Genomic DNA, 20,918 nt, shown 5'->3' with positions numbered 1-20,918 from the left:
GTGTGTCTGTGTTTGTGTCTGTGTCTGTGTTTGTATCTGTCTGTCTGTCTGTCTGTCTGTCTGCCTGTCTGTCTATCTGTGTGTGTACACCATGAAATGAGATCACCATGAAAAAATCTAAGAAATATCGATTTTTTGGAATTTGCTGAATTTTAAGCCGCCATATTAAAGTTGCCGTATTGAAGTTTCGAAAAAATCGCGATGAGATCTTTTAGAACAAATACAGATGACACTTTCTACATGGTAAAGATGTTCTGGCCACTTGTTTTCGAACTCAAAATATGAAATTTTTGAAAAAAAATTTACGAAAAAATCGATTCTTTTTCAAAAAAATGAGCTGTAACTTTTTTCAAAGACTTCGTAAGTCAATTTTGGCGGCATCTAAAAGAGGAGGCTTTTTGCGTTCGAAAATGGTATTCAAAAAATTTTTACTAGGTTGATTACATCAAAAGATAGAGCGTTGAAAGGTGAGAATAAAATGTGACATTTTGATCTGAAATGGGTTAATTGGCCGCGAAAGACGTTAAAACATGTCAAGTAAAATAAACCGAAAAAATAGAGATATCAATACTTGCTGCTCCTAGTTCAGATTTAATCCAACGACCTAATGTTTGGGGGGATACAAGATTGTCTCGAGAACGAAAAAAAATAAAAAAAGAATCACAATCTTTTCGACGGAATTCTATCGTGTAGTTTAGATAAAACTTAAATAAAGAATAAACATAAAGTTCAGACTTGTCCAAAAAGGCTTGAATATAAGAAGAGATTGAGATTTAACAATAACCCAGAAGTTTTGAGCCTAGCAGGAATCTTGATAATTAGAGATTCTGAAAAAACTACGTTAGAAAGCTGTATAGCTGCCAAAGTTTGTAACCTCTGAGCGGTTGTAAGCGCAAGTAAGGTTACCAAGTGAGCAACAACCGGGAAGAGGTCCCAAATAAAATTAAATTGGGGACGTAGAGGTTTCAATGATGCAACCCTCTTAAAATATCTTTTAACTAAGGGGTGAGAATCTACCTCGTCTGTAGAAACAAGCGAAATTGCCGGTAAGTATTCAGTGTAGAATAAGAACCAACATATGGAAGGGAAGAAACTAAAAATTCGGGAACAAACGAGACTAGAGGTGAAAAACAGTTAATCTGTTCCTCTGTACAGTATCACCACCACAATTTAAGAGGCTTAGAATATTGATCAAGCGAAGACTTCGAGAGAGAAGCCAGAGTTGCATCCAACACGATATCGGTGTTCCCTTGATCAGGAAGCCTTGGCGGATAACCTCGCGGACACCAGGAAAATCTTGGTCCATGCTGGGTGTGTCTTCCTGAAAGGGGATGAAAGCATGGTAATATCCAGGTCAAAACAAATTGGATGGTCAATGACAAGGTGATTAAACAAAGAAAACCAGGATTGCGCTGGCCACCAAGGTACGACTACAACTCCTTCTGCTCTATCATCGATAATCTTCCGCAAAATTAAAATAAAATCTCCCGAAGAATTAAAATAAATGGACGAAAAGCGTAGAAATAGAATTAACTCCAGTCTAACGAAAATGCATCAACAACGTAAGGCAATGGATCCGGGAGCCAGGAGAGATAAAAAGGGCACTTTGTATTAATTGAAGAAGCAAATAGGTCAATATCAAATTGACCGAAATGAGCCTCAATTCTGTCAAAATAACTTTGCCCTAAGGACTATTCTGTTTCTTCTGAAATCACATGAGATTCCGCATCTGCTTCAAAATTCTGAGCGAAAGAAATATATGAGGCGTAAATAATGTTGGTGCGCTCGGCGCACCAACACCAAATCTTACGGGCAAAATTTAATAAAGGCGGGAACTTAATTGAACCCATGCGATTAATGTACGACATAGTTGTGAAATTATCTATGCTCAATAGAATGTTGCATCCTCTATGGTGGGAAGCAAAGCATCTCAAAGCATGAAAAACCACTAAAAAATGTATGTAGTATTCCTTGTCCTCAGACGACCAAAAGCCATGAGTGGGCTTATTGCCACAAACTAGAGATACTATAACAGAGATTCGCCAATGTGCCGTCTTGGGGTAAAACCGGATATCGGATATGACGTTTTCGATGGCGGTTTACTCTGTTTTCTTTTGACAAGTGACAGGTGACAGGTTAGATCGGCTAGGCTTTCTCTGTCAGTTATATCTATCTTTCTCTCTCATACTTCCGGTTATACCCCAAGCGACGGGAGTCAATCAGAAATCGTTAACGCATTGGCGAATCTCTGTTATAGTATCTCTACCACAAACTACTCCCCATTCTGACAGGGACGCATCTGTAAAAATCTCGAGAGCGAAATAGTCCGATCGAATAACATTACGCTGGAAACAATTTGCAAAAATGGCTTTTCACCACAAAAGATCACTTTGATAGAAGTTGGCAATATCATATTTGCTTCAAAATCACCATGAGAAGCTAAAAGAGCCAGGATCTTTTCTCTCTCGAGTTTTTTAGTATGTAAGATGCCATATTTTACTGCAGGACAGACAGAAATAAGAGAGCCAATAAAGCCAGCAAAAGCACGTATTTTACATGAATTCTTATGCAACATAGAAAGAGTATGGAGGAGCTTATTTCTCTTGTCAGGTGGAATAGAAACCGAGAAATAATCGGTTTCAAACATAAAACCTAAAAAGCAACATGTTTTCAAAGGCATAAGTATGCTTTTATGCTTATTAATTACAAAACCTAGAGAGGAAAGGAGGTCTGACGTAGCAGAAATATTTGATGAGCATTGATCAAAAGAGGAGCCGATAAGAAGGAAATCGTCCAAGTACACCACTGAATAAAAACCTTTCTCCCTGAGAGAATATAGAACCGATTTCATAATTTAAATAAAAATGTAAGGGGCCGATGCAAGACCAAAAGGTAAACCTCTAAATTGAAAAAGTTGTCCCCGGAAACGAAAACGTAAAAATTTACGGTCATCTGGATAAATAGGTAAAAGTAAATATCCCAGTAAACACTGATTCGTAACATTTATGTGATCATTATGGAACAATGTTCCACTGTTCTCGTAATAGTTACGTCATTTTCCAGTTACAATTTGGTCAAAATGTCAGCACATTCTGGGCAACAAAATCGGAAAAAGAGAGAGGGAACATATACATAATGGTTTCGTATAAAATAACATTACGTATATGAAGTCACATTTACGTATAAAATAACGTTACTTTTACGTATAAGCTGACTTTTATAAATTAATGTAAAATGCTCGTATAAAATTACGTACCAGAAAGATTCTTCTTGTAACTATTATGTCGTTTTTACTTTATTTTTCTTAAAAAGGATTTCTTACCGAAGCTAAAATTTAGCCATAACAGCTAAGATGTGTTTTTAAGACGTAATAAAAAATACATATGCCCCGAAAGCTCACTATGATAACATAGATTGATCCGGTTTTTGTCACCGTTGGTGGTCTGTTTATGTAGCCTTTGGAGTGTAAATTGCATTAGGAGAAAGATGCCGCGTGCGTCGTCTAGCGGCAATCCGCGAACTACATACTTTTTAAATTTATATAATATAGAATAAGTTCTAATCGGCTGATATGTAAATAGATTTTACCTGGTTCAAGTAGAATGTTATTGATTTTAATAGATTGCGTATATACTAACTACAAAACTATTTTACTAAATGCAGTATGTAAACTAAAAAGATATAATAATTACAAGAGGCTATAATCAAAATTTCCGCATAATTGTAAATTATTTATTATTTAACAAATTATTATTTTTATTTTTATTTAATAAAATTATATTTCTTTTTATGCTTAGTAAATAATTAATAAGTAATAATAGTAACAGTGGGAAGTCCAGAATGGATTACAGTGATTCACGTGGCACGGAAGGTGTTAAAGATATATGATGTCGTAATAACATTATCACATTTATGCTACATTAACAAAACTTTTATGTTAAGCTCATTGAAGTCATCAAAATTACATAATTGTTACGTATTAAACATGATGTCACAATAACATTATCACATTTATGCTGCATTTACAAAATTTTTATATTACGCTCATTGACGTCATCAAAATTACGTAATTGTTATGTATTAAACATGATGTCACAATAACATTATTACATTTATGCTGCATTTACGAAATTTTTATGTTACGTTCATTGACGTTATCAAAATTACGTAATTGTTATGTATTAAACATGATGGCGCAATAACATTACAATAGTAACATCACATTTACGAAACATTAACATTTGGCTTATTGACGTCAACAAAATTATGTAAATGTTACGTAACTATGCAACGAAAAAGTGACAACACAGACATACGTAACAGTTATAGTCTCGTTACGTCAATGACATACTTGTCACATTATTAGTTCGTTGTGCTGGTCTGTAACATTTATGTGCAATATGTTTTATAAATGTTCCGTAAATGCTCACAGCGTGTTCATTGGGATGCATCTTCCAAATTGATGCGAAAAAATCGCCCGGAGAAAGAAGATGAACCACCATCTTTCAACCATCTTTCCAATCCTCTAACTTAAAATGAGGAGCTAATAAAAAATCATTAAAACATTTTAAATTCAAAATAAATCTCCAACCACTTGAAGACTTTTTGATAATAAAAAACGAGGAAAGAAATTAACTCTCACAATCAGGTACGTGCTCAATTGCACGCTTACTATAAAGTCTGCAAATCTCCTGAAAACAAATGCTTTCCTTAGATAAATAAATGGAGGGCTTGATAGTTTAAGACGGTGGACGGGATCTGAAGGGTAGTCTGTACTCTAAAATGGCCTCTAAAATTACTGGATCCGAGGATATTACCTTCCATTGGTGAAGGAAAAGAGCTAACCCACCTGCAGTAGTTACCTCGCGATCTAACGTCTCGAGCAGAATCTGAATCGGTAAGACGGCCGACGTCCTGCTCTCCTGGACGTCGCTGGCTTTGCATTCGTAGCAGAGGTGTAGTTTCCCGATCTAGAAAAAGACGGCTGTGTCGGTTGCTTCAACGGTTGATGAATTTTCTTAGAAACAGCTAAAGATATTTTAACCATATCTTTGACAGACTTTTCTAAACTTGATGCCTTCTTTAATTCCTCTTCGAAAGAAAAACCGAAAAGAAAGTTGTCCGGAATAGAGTCTGCTGTATTCTTAGCGAGTAGACTAAGAGTTGGCTTAATCTGGCCTCTACGGAATAAAAAAAGCCGATAGAACAAATCCGCTAAAATCCTTGCCCTTTTATTAACATTTATAACAGCCGCTCGAGCTTCCGGTTCCAAGTTTTGCTGAATACTGGGCTTTAAAAAATCCGAAATGGCCTCACCTAAAGCACAGAGGGCCACGCCTACTTAATTCTAATCTTTAAAATTAAAATCATCTCTCCTCACGATCAAATTATTTTTTAAAGCAAATCTGCATTCGGGATTTAAAATCGGAGCTTTAAGGAAAGCTACCACATCCGAAGGCGAATACTTCTTGAAGAGCATCACGCTGATCCACAGGAAGACTGATGCGGGTGAGATCCTGTCATTTTTGCATTACCAAGGTGTTCCATGGAACACCATGTACTTCCGGAATTTCGAGTTCGAAACCGAAAAGTTCCATAATTAGAGCATCCACATTAACCTCGTCGTGTGCAGAAGTCATGGGCGTATCAGCCAGCATGACCGGAGTTACCTGCGAAGACGTATGAATTGCCTCGCTCTCGTTATTTAACAAGTCTGCAACAAACGAGAAAATAATCCGATCATTCGGAAAAGGCTGTGTCGATTAGCCGTCTGAATTCTATAAAACAGACGCGGAAAGTACAAACACACCTGAGTTATGTGGATCTCTGGGCCTGTCTCGCAGGCGCTGCTCAAGCAAGAACGTTACTGGGAGCTCCGAGCTGAGTTAACATAAGCCAAGTCGTCTTCGCTATCAATAATCTCCGACATTCTCTCCTTGCTAAAATTTCGATTATTTTGACGAAACCGAGAAGGAGACGCCAACGAGTGAGAGGAGTAAAAAGTCTCATTTACTTCCTTAACTTTCAATGTGTCGACCAAACAAGCTACTTTTTCTTCGAGGACCGCAAGACGATCCTTGGAGGAAGAACTCTTCCTTTTCTTCGATTTATGAGAGGCTTTATCGAAGATCGCGGAAGGCTGGCTTATGCTGGTTCTGCACGTCTGTGCTGTTGAAGGACGTTGGTCAGCGCTGGTCGTCGTGGAACTGCTCATTATTTTACTCACTTTTCGATTACTAAATAACTTAGAAGTCGTGTCACAATCAAAATATGGGTCGTACGGATCGTATTCTCCGCCGAGTGCGCCTAATAGGCCGTACGACGGCACCGGCTCATACAAGGACTGTCTGTGTAATTTATAAGTGACCGATTGCGCACATAAACGATTGGGCACAGTAGTATTTCTCAATTGGACCGCTGTCATGTCCAATAGGGTCTGTGTCCGATCAGGACAGTGTGCAATTGGGACCGTGTCCAATTGGGACTGTGTCCAATCGGGACTGGACACAGTCCCAATTGGACACGGTCCCAATTGCACTTGTCCTGATCGGACACAGACCCTATTGGACATGACAGCGATCGGACACGTAACATTTGAATTGGACATCAAATTAATTGTACACGGACCCGATTGCACACGGATCCAATTGCACACCGACTCGATTGCTATTATTATCAAAAAATATAAAAAATATTTTGTGTTCAAATACCATAAATGTTTTTCAGTAAATTTAAAAAATAATTTTATATATTGTTAATAAGAATTTTTGTATCATTTATAAATGGTTTATGAAAAATAATTATATAATCTTTAAAAAATATTTTTTAAAAATAAATTTGTAAAATATTTTTGAAAATTTATGATAAATTTTCTGTGCTATCTAGATTGTTATCCCATTGTTGAAGAATATTGTCTAAGAAAATTAATAAAAATTAACGACGCAAAAATACACGAAGCTATTGAGGTTGCGCAACAGAAAAACAATGAAAATATGAGATGCTGCTTAGCCGAAGTAGGCGATATACGGCCTACTTCAAATTTCTTTGTCTTTAAATAGCCTGTTGAGAATAGTGCAGCGGAATGTTACTACATATATCCATCCGGACGAGATATTGCATAATTGCAAAATGGTATTTTTTATTTTTTTTATTTTTTTTATTTTTTTTATTTTTTTTAGTTCCGCTCTACCTATCCCCAACATTGTCCTAATAATTAACAGACATTCTGATATTGATCGGTTTAAATCGGAAGTATTATACGCTATTTCTTTCCTAAAATATTGATTTTCTAACTAAGATATCGATATACTTGGATAAATTGATAGATTCCAATTATGAAATATGGCAACCAAAAAGCGTTGAAGATCGCTTTATATAATCTCGGACGGGCGTTCCTTTTCAACGGCACTTTCTGCCTGTCTTTGCCTACGGTATATTCCAGGGTTCTTAGTTTATCTAACTCCCGATTCCAGTATCTGAAAAAAATGCGTTAATACGTGAGACATATGTTCCGGAGCAATAATATTTTTTCTAAAAGAGTAGAGAAGACATTGATAAATTTTCCAATTGAAAAACATTCACACAGTTGTAACGAACAGTTACACGTATAAGATTGATGCTTAACAGATGCTATAAGCACTCTGAATTTAATTTCTAAATTTATTGTACTTTCTCTGTCTTTATATGTAAATTCTGTCGAGTCTATAATCTAGTGAGGTTCTCACATAATTTTATCGCGCATAAAAAAGAAATAGATTAATTAATCCATTGCCTATGATCTGCCTAAGTTTATGATAGCAAATAAGTTGGGCATTAAAATTACAATACTAAAAAATTAATTTAACCATTTAATTTATTTTTAAGGCAGAACAATGCGTTATTAATTTACACTGTTGTAACAGATGTTGCACTCGTTTCGAATTTTGTTCTTGATAATCAAGATTACATATAGTTATGTCACAAATCATCAATCAAATAATTAACTAAATCATAAAATCATTAAATTGTCTGTACAGACTACATATTAGTTGATTTAATGTTATCTTATGTTAAAATAACTGTATTATTAACTTTTCTCCCACATTTTGATGCACTCTTACATCAAAGAATAATAAACAATAATGATTCTGCAAAATAATATAGAATAAGTTTTAAAATTATATACAGAGAAAAGATACATCAATACGACATACTACTTTGTTATTAAATTATCTTTCTTAAACAAAATCTAAAAATAAAAATTATTAAACTAAAATTAAAACAATTGTTACAATTTGTTAATTGCCCTCTATATAGCAAAAATAAGAACTATAAACTATAATTACAAGTATTATTATAAAAAACATTAACATGTGTTTATTTTTAGTGCAAACGATACTTACTTTTCGAGATAATTAGTCAATTTCTCGGATTCATCTGCTTTTAGTGGTCGATAAATGTCAGATTCTTCCAAATCACGTTTGGCTCCTGTCACAAATAATTCTCGCATCCACCTGTACATATCGCAAATAATCGGTATATACTATAATCTTGCTCTTCTCATATGCTATACTTGCTTTTACATATTACACTTCTTATATTTCACTATATTACAATGCATAAATTATTTTGAAACAGCGATTCTTTCATTTTCCTTTCAGCAATAGGCAATAATTATTTCACGATAAATAGGATATCTAAAAGTATGTATCTTTTATTTCTTCGGAACTTCTTTATTGTTATACCTAACATTTAATTTTATTTATATTGAGTTTAAATGTTATTATACGTTTGTTATAATAAATAATATTATATCACATAATGCTTTTTGAAATTTGGAATTTTTTAATTTAAAAATTTATGAATTTTAAAATCGCGACACCTTTAGAATGATTCTACTTCTGATTTAAAATACAAAACTTGACGGGCAAGTTTAAAGCAGATTTATTATACTTTACGCATAAATAAAACAATTTTTAAATATAACGTATAATCTTTATGACAAATACGTATTAAAAATTTTTGTTCTATTTTTAATTTGTGTTCTCTAAAAAATTATAATATAAAATATAAATTATAATAGTATTATGTAACTGTTCACGACCGTGGTGGTTGCGGGAGCAAGGATAGCGCGGAGTGACGGGAAAATAAAGTCGGCTGATTTTAATTCACTAACAATTATAATTCCACACAACGACGTCACAATATGTTTTACACTGTTTGCTTACTTTAAATGAGTGGAACGCGCGGGAGACACACGCCAGAAAAAGCGCGGGCGCTGAGATTACGCGGCTGAGCACGGATAGAGAGAGAAAGAAAAAACGAGACGTAAAGAGGGAATAGCGATAACGACCCGTTCGCAGTACTGACTCGGTTGAATCTGGCGACAGGGCGCGAAAAGTGCTTGGCTATCGCCCCGAGGAGGTTTTAGCGTTTTGTGAGGCGCGATTGGCTCGTTCTCGCCACCACCACGACAAGTGCTGTGCCAAAAAATGCCCATATAAGGTAATGTTGTTGTGGGATTAGGCTGCTCTTCGAGTGCCGACCGAAAATCCGGTGTCAACAGACGCGCTCGCGCAAACAAGGACGATCTCGAAAGATATACCGCCGTTACGGTCTCAATACAAAGTTATGGGGCAAACAATGGGCGGATTAACAGAACGATTGATTACAATGCGATTACAACTTCTGCTAATATGGAACAGTAACAAAGATACAAAGTTGGTTTTTTTATGCAACGGGCCGTGTTGCAAGAACGAGTGAATCCCAGATGCGCACAGTAATAAACGGACACAGTAACAAACGGACACAGTAACAAACGGACACAGTAATAAACGGACACAGTAACAAACGGACACAGACCAAATGCGCACACTGCACATGCGCACGGACCAAATGCACACAGGGAAAGTCGCAAACCCATGTGATGCAGTGAATGCTTTGCACGCACACACACACACACACGGGGAGGGCAAGGGGGGGCCATCGGCCCCCCCTCCCGCACTCACCCCGTCCAAGTCGCTAACCTATGTGGACTTTACTCTGCTTGCAATGTACATGAATTGCATTTGGTCCGTGCGCATGTGCAGTGTGCGCATTTGGTCTGTGTCCGTTTGTTACTGTGTCCGTTTATTACTGTGTCCGTTTATTACTGTGTCCGTTTTGCACTGTGTCCGTTTGTTACTGTGTCCATTTGTTACTGTGTCCGTTTAGTTTGTGTCCGTTTGTTACTGTGTCTGTTTCACCCAGCCTGCTGTGTCCGTTTATTTTTACTGTGCGCATCTGGGACGCTCCCGCAAGAACTATCGTAAGAACTATCATAAGAAAATTGCCTTTACTATCTTTTTGATATGGAAGACACCGAGAATGTTGCGAACGATAAAGGTGTCGAATGACACCTCGCGCGTGTGATACCGTCCGGCCTTTACTGAACATCGCACTGGGCAGTTGCCATCTGATTGCCATCCGAAATTGCCTGATTTCTGGTGAAATGTACGTAGCCAGCAATTGCTGGCTACTTTAAGTGCACGAGCGAAAGACGGGAGAATCCCTCTAACAACGAACCAATAAGCGGTGTACATATGTAAACACCGCGGAAAGAGAACGAGCGGGGCTTACTGCGTATCGATCAAGCGACAAATCTATGTCGCTCGTCATGACGTTATATTATACTTACAATTAGTCATTTATCGTAACGTTACGATACTTACAATAACAGTTTTAATACTTAATATTTATATAGTGTAACTGAGTTGGAACCAAATACATTCCTTTTATACAACTCTCGGCGTTATCTCTACGGAATCTGATCCCGAGGAGTCAACAGCAGCAATGCCATACCATCCCGAGACCAGGGCACAGTAGGCCAGGAGACCTGATTCGGTGACCAAAGGTCAATAAACCCATAAAAATGTACAAAAATAAATTGTAATATTGCCTATATATGGTTTTTTAGATAGCTGATTCCAATTCTAAAGTCAAAATTTCAAAATTAAAAATGGCGGATCCAATATGGCTGCAGATTTTTTTTTAATTATTGGATGACTCTAAACGTGGCATATAGGGGTTTTCGTGTTTTCGAGGATTACGAATCTACATTAAAAATTCCAAATAGCTGCTCCAATATGGCGAACAATTATTTCGACTTTGCTAAAATAAAAATTTTTTAATTTAACATGGAAAATTTAGTATTATTATTATTATTATTATTATTATTAATTTGCAAGATAATTGTAAATAAGTCTTCGTGTATTTTTTTATATAATAACAATATCTTAAATTCAAATAATTGTATAATAAATTCTTCTTTATCTTGCATATGAGAAGAGTAAATTTACGTTTAAGATTCGCTGCATTTATGCATCTAGGATGTGCCACGAGAAGGCCCTTAATCCGATTTGACATCTCGTTTCTTTTATGTCCTTGTTTTATTTTTTTTTTGTTTTTTTGTTTATTTTTTCTTAGAATATTTTATGTATTTTCTTTCTTGGAAACGATTCAGTTATTAACAGAATTTTGTAATATATGTAGAAAATTATAAGTAAATAAAATAAAAATTAAAAGTAAGTTAATATGAAAATAATTTATCGTAAATCTTCAAATATTTAACTAATTATTATCAAAGATTTCCTCGTTAGATAATTCTATGATCTGATGAGGAAATCTTTTGATAATAATTAGTTAAATGTTCGAAGATTCATGATAAATTATTTTCATATTAAATTACTTTTAATTTTTATTTTGTTTACATATAATTTTCTACATATATTATAAAATTCTGCTAATAACTGAATTGTTTCCAAGAAAGAAAATACATAAAATATTCTAAGAGAAAATAAACATAAAAAAACAAAAAAAAACAAAGACACCAAAAAAAAAACCGAGATGTCAAATCGGATTAAGAGCCTCCTCGTGGCACATCCTGGATGCATAAATGCAGCGAATCTTAAACATAAATTTACCCTTCTCATATGCAAGATAAAAAAGAATTTATGATACAATTATTTGAATTTAAGATATTGTTATTAGTAAAAAAATACGCGACCTTGAAGACTTATTTACAGACAATTATCTTGCAAATTAATAATAATGATAACAATAATAATAATAAATCTTTTATGTTGAATTAAATAAATTTTATTTCAGCAAAGTCGAAATAATTGTCTGCCATATTGGAGCAGCCACTTTAAATTTTGGAATTTTTAATGCAGATTTATAATCGGCATCCTCGAAAACTTCTATATATCACGTTTAGAGTTATCCAATAATTTTAAAAAAATAATCTGCCGCCATATTAGATCCGCCATTTTGAATTTTAAAATTTTGACTTCAGAATTGGAATCAGCTATCCAAAAAACCATATATAGGCATAATTACAATTCACTTTTGTACATTTCTATGGGTTTGCTAACTTTTGGCCACCAAATCAAGTCTCCTGACCCACTGTGCGCTGCTCGAAATTGGAAACGTTTTAGATACTAAAAATAATGAATAAATTCCTTTTTTTAAGAAAAAAGGGAAAATATTAAATTTATTGAAAAATCTCTGATACAAAAATGGAATGACAAAATGCATTTTTTATCTTAAAGTGTTAGGTTTTGAGTCCAAAAAGGCCAAAAATTGTTAAATATAAGATGAATTTGAATGTAATATGCTGTTCTGAGCATATAAACTATGATCCTATATTTGTGAAGCTTATTACTACACCTATCTTTTTAACATACTTGTACATAATACGTATTTATAAATAAAAGTCGATTAAACGTTAAAAAACAAAATAAAACAACTTTTATTACTGATACGAAAAACACTTGTGTGTTTTTCTACATATCTTTATTTTTTTACGCAATTACAAGTTCTTTCCATGTTCTTTTGATATCAGAATAAACCTTTTTATATTATCTGTGTAAAAACTTCTGACGGAATTATTTATTCTCACCATAAAAATCATTAGAAAAGGCAAATAATGACAGACTAATAATAAAGATAATGACAGACTGATAATAAAGAAAAGATAAAACAATGCTACTAATATGTGATGTTTGCTGTACAGCATCGCAAACCAATAGAAACTTCTTAAGCACTTATTCCCCCTTCTTTCTTCTTGTACAATTTACTCGTATTAAGTGATTTTCATATCTTCTTTCAAGAACTAACTCAGTTTTTAATGATTCAAGGAGAATAATAAATTGAAAGCAGCAGTATTAAATTTGCAGATTTCTAATATGTAGAGGACATGTGAAAGAATTTGTTCCCCGATATTAAAAGTGCATAGAAAGAAATTGTGACTACGTAAAAAAATAAAATTAGTATGCAGACACAAGTACTAGTAACCAAAGTTTTTTTTTATTGTATTTTTTCAAATGTCCAATCAGAGAGCCCTTATTTTCAAAATGCGTCATATTTCCAATTTCAGTGAAATTGTTTTCTGTTGACTCGATGATACGTTAAGTAATATTTCTTTTTTGTTGAAAAACGTAATTATGCAGATAATGCATGAACTTGAACAGACCTGAATTTGGAGGGTGCTCTGGCATCAATTTTCTCTTTTTTCGGCACTATGGTCGGTATTCATAGTCGAATCTTATTTCGAGATCGTCTCAAGCAATGTCTTAAGATGCTAATACAGCTCTGTGATTGGTTGATGGCATCTTAAGACAGTACTTAAGATGATCTTAAATATAAGATCCGACTATGAATACTGGCCTATGTCTTGCTTTATCGAGGCGACAGAGAAGGTGGTAGAGTTTGCGAATTGGATTTTAACGTAATACGTGACAAATGCAATATGTACATGCACTGGTGGATTGTAGGGGAAGTTTTGGAGTTAAAACTTTTCCCTTCCAAATAAAAAAAAAACAGTTTTACTAAATCCATTTAAAAAATTTAAGTAAAATGATGCAAGCCAATTAACGCGGACGTCTGTGGATCAAATTCTTATGCATAGGATTCACTGTGTTTAAACTGTCCGATATTCGATATACGATGTTCAGCAAAAAATTTTATCAACCCTTCTCCCCTCATTATCGACGTCAAGATCCGCTAGTATGTGTACATGGGTGTGATGTTAATAATATATATATTAATTTAATACAAAATGACTTAAATATAATATATAATAGTTGATAGTATTAATTATGGCAAACATTAGTTGATATGTAAAAAGAAAAAAGATAAGAATATGACTCGACACAAATTGCACGTCAATCTTTTGAATAGCAAGAAAAAAAATTATAAAATAGTTTTTTTTTTAAATAAAAAACGTAAAATATATTATAAACGTAAAACATATGATATTACAGTTAATGCAATACAAGCAAGGTATTCTGCATTTTAAAAAGATTCTATTTTCAAAATATATCTTTAAAAAAAAGGTAGTTTAGCTGCCAAGAAGAAATTTTTTATCTATAAAAAAACTTTTTTCAAAATAAAAAAAAATACTTTGTGCTTTTTTTTCCTTTGCTTTTTCAATTACAATTAAGAGAGTCTTAACAAACCAGAAGAACAGAATACTGAAGATGTTCGCGGTCTCCCTGGGATTTTCCTTCATGTTGTTCGTATTCTTATCCATGGTATTGCACTATTTCATGAAATCTAGTGACACTTTAAGCTAAGCGGAACAAAATGAAAACGACCAGTATTCTTATGCTCTCCTTGTTTTTCCGCCTTCCGTTTCTTTTTCTTGTTCGTTCTTTTTTCTTGTCTACTGTCTCTCCTGAGGCGCGCTTTCCAATAGTCAATTCTTTACTGGAGCTATCAGTAACTGTGCCGCTACTTTTCATATCAGCTTTAGACACATTACCGAAAAACATTAACAAGTGCTTGTATAAATAAATGCAGATACGTTATATATTTCTTGTTTTTTTTTTGTTTTTTTTTTTAATCCGTTGTATTTCACGAGTATTTTTCTACGAATATTCCACCTGTCGTATTTCTTCTTTTTTGTTTACTCTATATAACACCGTATAAATACGCGTAAGTTTTTTGAAATTAATAAATAAATATGTACATAATTACGTACATAATATTTATAATCTTATTAATACAAAATAAAGCTGTAACCTTGAATCAAATAATATTATATATTATGATAAAGGTTATATTTAAATTGAGTTCAGTTTTAAATTTATATTAACTTTGGTTTTAAGAAATATTTATTTTAACCTGAAAATAGAGTAAAATTTTTATTTAATTATTTATTAATGCAAATTATTTAAATATAGAAATAAATTTCTTTACATACATAATTTTTATGTATCTATTATCTCGTTGATTACCAAGATAAACTTTTAATGCTTGCCAGGAACAACCTCTTAAGAAAGTTACATAAAGTTGTTCATGATTAAAGATATCTTTGTGAAGATCTATTCCTATTCTATCAAATGTTTGTCTTTGTGATTGTCATAGCAAAAGCTAATTTTATTGGGAATTGTCTTCTTTTAAATGTAAGGCTAAATATAATTAAAGGATATACATTTTTACAATATAATGTTATGCCATTAAAAAAAACAATACCTTCCTGTTTATCACCTGTTACCTAAGAAGAAATAAAAGATCGGATAGACATCTATTAGACGTCGGAGTCGTCTATGTCTAAAATAACGTCCAGAAATATCTAATTTAGATGTAATGTGATTTTATGTTATTGTGTTTGTTTAAAACTTTACAATAGCAGTCTTTGTACAATAATAATAAATTATTAATAAAAAATTATTTTAAGCAGCAAGTTATTTCTCAACGTCTAATAAACATCTAATAGACGTCTAAATAATCTTATGTCGAAATAGACGTCTAATAGACATCTAGATAATTTTATTATTAAGTGACACAACTAATTTTGTGTTACTTGGTCATGAAAAAGTTTACGTGAAATAAATAAAGTAAAAAGTGAAACTTTTCACATGAAATTACACAATTAATACCCACCAGACGGAGCGGATTAGTTTCGTTCGTCTGCTAGTTTACCGAGTTCCGATCATCGTTTCCAAACAATTCCCAAACGGTTAGAATGACGGAAAATAAAAAATATTAAACTCGTCTGCTGAATGACCGGAACTGATGGTTTACTGAACTCACCTATTCGGACAATGTACAACGTTTGTGTTCCGTGCCATCTGCCATTCGATACGTGATTTCTATGTTCATCTATCGCTATTTTATCAGGTAATTCTCCTTATTCGAAAATTAGATATTTGTAAGCATTAAATACAGTTCAATAATATATACTTGTACATGTTTGCAATATTTTTTGCATAGCATAAAGGTGTCTTTTCACGCTGACGCTTGACGCTCATTTTCAGCGTCAAAAGATATCACGTGACTAAAAATAAAGATACCCATTCGTCATTTTTAGTCACGTGATGTCTTTTGACGCTGAAAATGAGTGTCAAGCGTCAGTGTGAAAAGGCACTTTAATAATTGACGTAATAAAATATATTTAGGTTATGCTTCTTGAATGCTCTATCAAAAATTTTCATTACTAGACATCTAGTTTTTAGTTACTAAACGTATTAATCTTATTGCTATCTTGACAATTATGTATCTTTTTTTAATATACACGTAAAATTTTATTGCAACGTTGCTGGAGAAGTCTTCCTTTAAAATGACGCTAACGTATTTAGAAGCAAGTTCTGAATACGAGCCTAAGAGTATTATAAAGAGTATTATAAAGAATATTATAAAGAGTGTTATAAAGAGTATTATAAAGAGTATTGTAAAGAGTGATAATAAAGTTTAATTTAATCATTAATTTATTTTAATTTTATTTACCTGTAACCATTAATTAAGAAGAAAGGCAAGATCGGATAGACATCTATTAAATGCGTCTATTGTATATTTATTAGACGTCTAAAAGATGCATTTATTAGGCACATCTATTACCCAAGCGTGATTAATCATTATTCATTTTAAACAAACTAATGCACTGCATGAGTTGCCAAATAATAGTTGTTGTTTGTCGTCATCATATTAGGTATGCAATCGTATTCAGCAACATGAGTGATTATACAAGAATTCGATTAATAAAATTTGAAGAGCAAGCGGTCAGCAATATTAGTACGGTAGCAATGTGACGGTAATATGACGACACTGATGACTTGTCGTTGCGTCAACAGCGATCAACAGTATTTTAATGGCAACAAAAAAGAGATAATGTTTTCCTTCGCGTGTCGCATATTTGTCCTCAATCATTGAAGTTTTGTAATTGATTCTCGTTGTTAACGTACAAAGTTAAAACAATGTAAGTATTAAATGTTTGCAACAATTTGCCAACAACAAAGTAGCATATTGCACGAAAATAATCACAATACTTTTTATTGTCTATACATTTGCAAATTACAAAAATACGTAAAAAAATTACACATAATTATATACTTATATTATTTTTTATTACTAAATCTAGAAACTTAAATAACTTATATAATTTTAATTACAAATAATGAGCAAAAAATTTAGATTATTATATTTCTTTAGTGGTAATAACGTGAAATAAACCGTTCAATAAAATTTATAATACAAATTAAGTATATATTATAAATACAAAAATATTACAAATTTCTATTAAAAAATACTTATGTATACATAATTATACATATATGTATAATATTTAGAAATATATATAATTATGTGCAATTTTATTAATTATATTATTGTCATTTATCTATTAATATCTTTTGTTCAACAGTTAATTGAACATTTTATAATATAAAACCTCTACGTTATTTGTAATAAATTATACATTAAAAAAAATTTTTTTTTGTATTATAATTTAAGCTCCCTTTAATACTTTAATTAATACTTAACAAAAATTTGTTAAATTGTAGCGCAATTTATATATGAAACAATTCATTATAAAAACTTTCATTTTTTGTCGAATACATTAATAAAATAATACAATTAATAAAATATCTGAACATAATCAAAATTATATAAAATTATACATAATCATACATTTTTATTTCATAATTATACATAATAATATATTTATATAAAATTTCACATAATCATTTTCAGGATAGAAGAAATGCATATTAATAATATTACAATAAATATGCAAACATCAATAATGATATATATAAAGGCCGTAGCCAGATAAGAAGGGGGCAATCTGCCCCCGCACGGATCATACTGATTTTTTTCTGCTTTGATTGCTATCAGTGTCACTTACAATTTAGCCAAATATTAGCCCTTTTTATTAAATTGTTTTTGTGTAAATAATAAAAATAAAAATTCTGAAAATAATTTATATTTTTTGATTGGCTTAACCGATTTTGATGAAATTTTAATATGTTATAGATATCATTGAAGCACATTTGTGAAAAATTCTGGAAGGTTTTTTGATGACAGAAACATTGATAAAAAAAATAAATAAATGTTCTTGATTTTTTTTAGTCCCGATATCCTTCTGATACAATTACGAAAATTTTTTTGTAGAATCTTGAAACAGTTTTCTACAAGATGTATTTTTTTCAAAGCAATATAGTGGGTAGCAGGTACCCATAAAAAATAAAGTATTCTTTTTTATTTTTTAAAAATATGATATGCTTTTGGTACAATCACGATATTTTTTTTGTAGAATGTTGGGGCAGTATTCTACAACACCAAATTTTTTCGAATTAATAAAATCAGTGGAAGGTACTTAAAAAAACTTAAAAATATATTTTTTAACTTTTTAAAATATATGTTTTTTGTACTATTGCCATATTTTTTTGTAGAATTTTTAGACAGTATTCTACAACAAGTAATTTTACTAAAAAAATAATAAAATGAAATAATTATAAAAACATAAACTATAATCGTATTAAATCAAATGTTTATTAATGACTCTCAAAATAATGAATTACACATACACATTCGTGAACATAATCACTAGCTCTCATACTATTATTTACAATATTTATATGGCCGGACTAATCTTCATCGATAATAGGCGTGATGCCGTCTGTTTTGAATAGTTTACATAAGTGCTGGCTAGAATTTTTGATAAATATCGTCCGTAGGATAAATAATAAATAATAGCAGCAATGTGCAAACAGCAGCCAACTGTTCTTCGTTCATTGGCGCACTCACAAATCTTTTTATCCCTGATTGACTAATACTATCAGAAGTGTATTCAATAAACAATAAAGCATCGGTACACTTTCTTAAATATGTAACGGGACTGTAATTGAAGCTTCAATATATTGAACTGGTATTTGAGGAACTGCAAATTTAAACTATCATCTTCATTTAGAATTTCTCCCAAGTAGGAAATTGCCTGCAAATACTGAAATTTTTCAAAATTTTAGCTTTTAGGCAAAAAATAAAAAAACATCAACTTTTTAAGAAAAAAGTTCTTTCAGACAATTTTTTTAAATACTTTAACAATGTGTTAAAACCTACTAAAAAAAAGAAACCTTATTATTTTTTTCAGATTTTTTTAAAATTTTGCTTTGTATAGGAAATTAAAAAATAATAATAATAAATTTTTGTTTTGTTAAAATTATTTTATTATGGATGGATGGAGGATGGAGGATGGTGGATGGATGGATAATAATATTAACAAGGATCTGTTAACATTATCCTGTATATTATTTTCTCCTTAAATAAGGTTGAATAAGGCTTAACTATATAATTAGTGTTTTCACATGTTAATCTACATATTCTTCTATTATTATTTGTAATAAAAATATTTGTGACTATGTCATTAGATATATAATTAAAACACTTCATAAAAAAAGCTTTAAGAATACTTTTTACAATATATTTACTTAAGTTGAGATTTCAGTAAATGTTTTAAAACTTGAATAAAACATATATCTAATCAAGTAAATATTACACGCGTTTAATAAACATATTTTGCTAGGGTTTCTTTTAGATATGTTGAGGGTCAGGCACTTTGTAAAAAGCTCAAATTACATCACATTATTTATTTTATTTAAGTTATTATTTTATATAATTATTTCTATAATTATTTATCAAATACAATATTCCTCCTATTTCCATAATTAAAGTAAATAACTACAAATATAATACAATAGTTTCCTTTTTCATTGCCATTTGTTGTTAAATAGTTATAAAACGCGTGCGCGCGTACACGTACGACAAGACTCATAGATAAAATAAAATATATGCTGTAAAGTTTTTAATCATTTCGTGTTCCAAAAATATATAATATTTTAAAATCGATTCATTTATTAGTCATCATTAGTGTTACGCACATTGAATGAACAAAATTTATATTAAAAAGTTAAAAAGTCACTTAAATTTACATTAAAATGTTATTTATTATTATTTTTCTTGCTGCGAAATTATTGCGCTGTGGTAAAAAAAAGTTATTAACTAAATTATTTGACATATCCAGTAATGAAATTTAGTAATAAGCTATCAGTTTGCCAGTAGATTTGAGCAGAATATTGCAACAGTTTGGCATTATCAAGTAAGGTAAATCTATACTACCATTATTTATATTCTACCAACAGTCTGTCGACACAATCTATCAGGAAATTATCTTGAAATCGAACAAATCTGTCAATTCGTTAATAAATAGTTTCTACATATTATGTTCAAATAATTCATAATGACGTAGATTCTGCTCAATCTTCAGTCAATCTATCATCATATTTTAGTCCTTAATTTTTTATATTTCTGCTGGCATACTGCCCACAAAATTTAAAGTATTTTTTTATTTAAAATTTTTTTTGCAAACTGTGTTCTCGCAGTGAATAGTGATTTAATTATTTAATCTGAAATAGTTATTCAATCTAATTAACTTAAATGTCCACACAAATGGCAAAACAACAAAGTCTCAGTGATCAACTTTAAAAGTTAAAATCACTCAAAGGCATTTCTTTTAGAGGATATTATATATAAAATATTACTGTTTAAAATATACCATTGTACTGTGCAAGGTGTGGATCATCAGTATATGAGTATAAATTACTTAAAATATGAAATAGAAATAA

The 20,918-nt window shown here is 31.7% G+C and overlaps 2 protein-coding genes across 2 annotated transcripts in view; both read right to left on the bottom strand.

Moving 5' to 3' along the window:
• The window catches only part of LOC105832522 (multidrug resistance-associated protein 4), a 42,590-nt gene extending 27,510 nt beyond the window's left edge, over positions 1-15,080 (bottom strand). The window contains exons 1-3 of the mRNA XM_036291956.1: positions 14,475-15,080; positions 8,382-8,492; positions 7,310-7,475 (exon numbers count right to left, since the gene is read on the bottom strand). Coding sequence (XP_036147849.1) covers positions 7,310-7,475; positions 8,382-8,492; positions 14,475-14,548 — 351 coding nt within the window. The 5' untranslated portion in view covers positions 14,549-15,080. The remainder of the gene's footprint in view (positions 1-7,309; positions 7,476-8,381; positions 8,493-14,474) is intronic.
• LOC105840317 lies at positions 5,254-6,487 on the bottom strand. The gene is made up of 2 exons (XM_012687224.2): positions 5,810-6,487; positions 5,254-5,713 (listed from the first exon to the last, which is right to left on the bottom strand). Exon 1 carries the CDS (start codon positions 6,422-6,424, stop codon positions 5,864-5,866), a length of 561 nt encoding a protein of 186 aa, XP_012542678.1. The 5' UTR covers positions 6,425-6,487; the 3' UTR covers positions 5,254-5,713; positions 5,810-5,863.
• Positions 15,081-20,918: the final 5,838 nt, after the last annotated feature.

Source organism: Monomorium pharaonis, chromosome 9 (assembly GCF_013373865.1).
Source record: "Monomorium pharaonis isolate MP-MQ-018 chromosome 9, ASM1337386v2, whole genome shotgun sequence".
Classification (NCBI taxonomy): Eukaryota; Metazoa; Arthropoda; class Insecta; order Hymenoptera; family Formicidae; genus Monomorium; species Monomorium pharaonis.
This window is presented reverse-complemented; position numbering and strand designations above follow the sequence as displayed.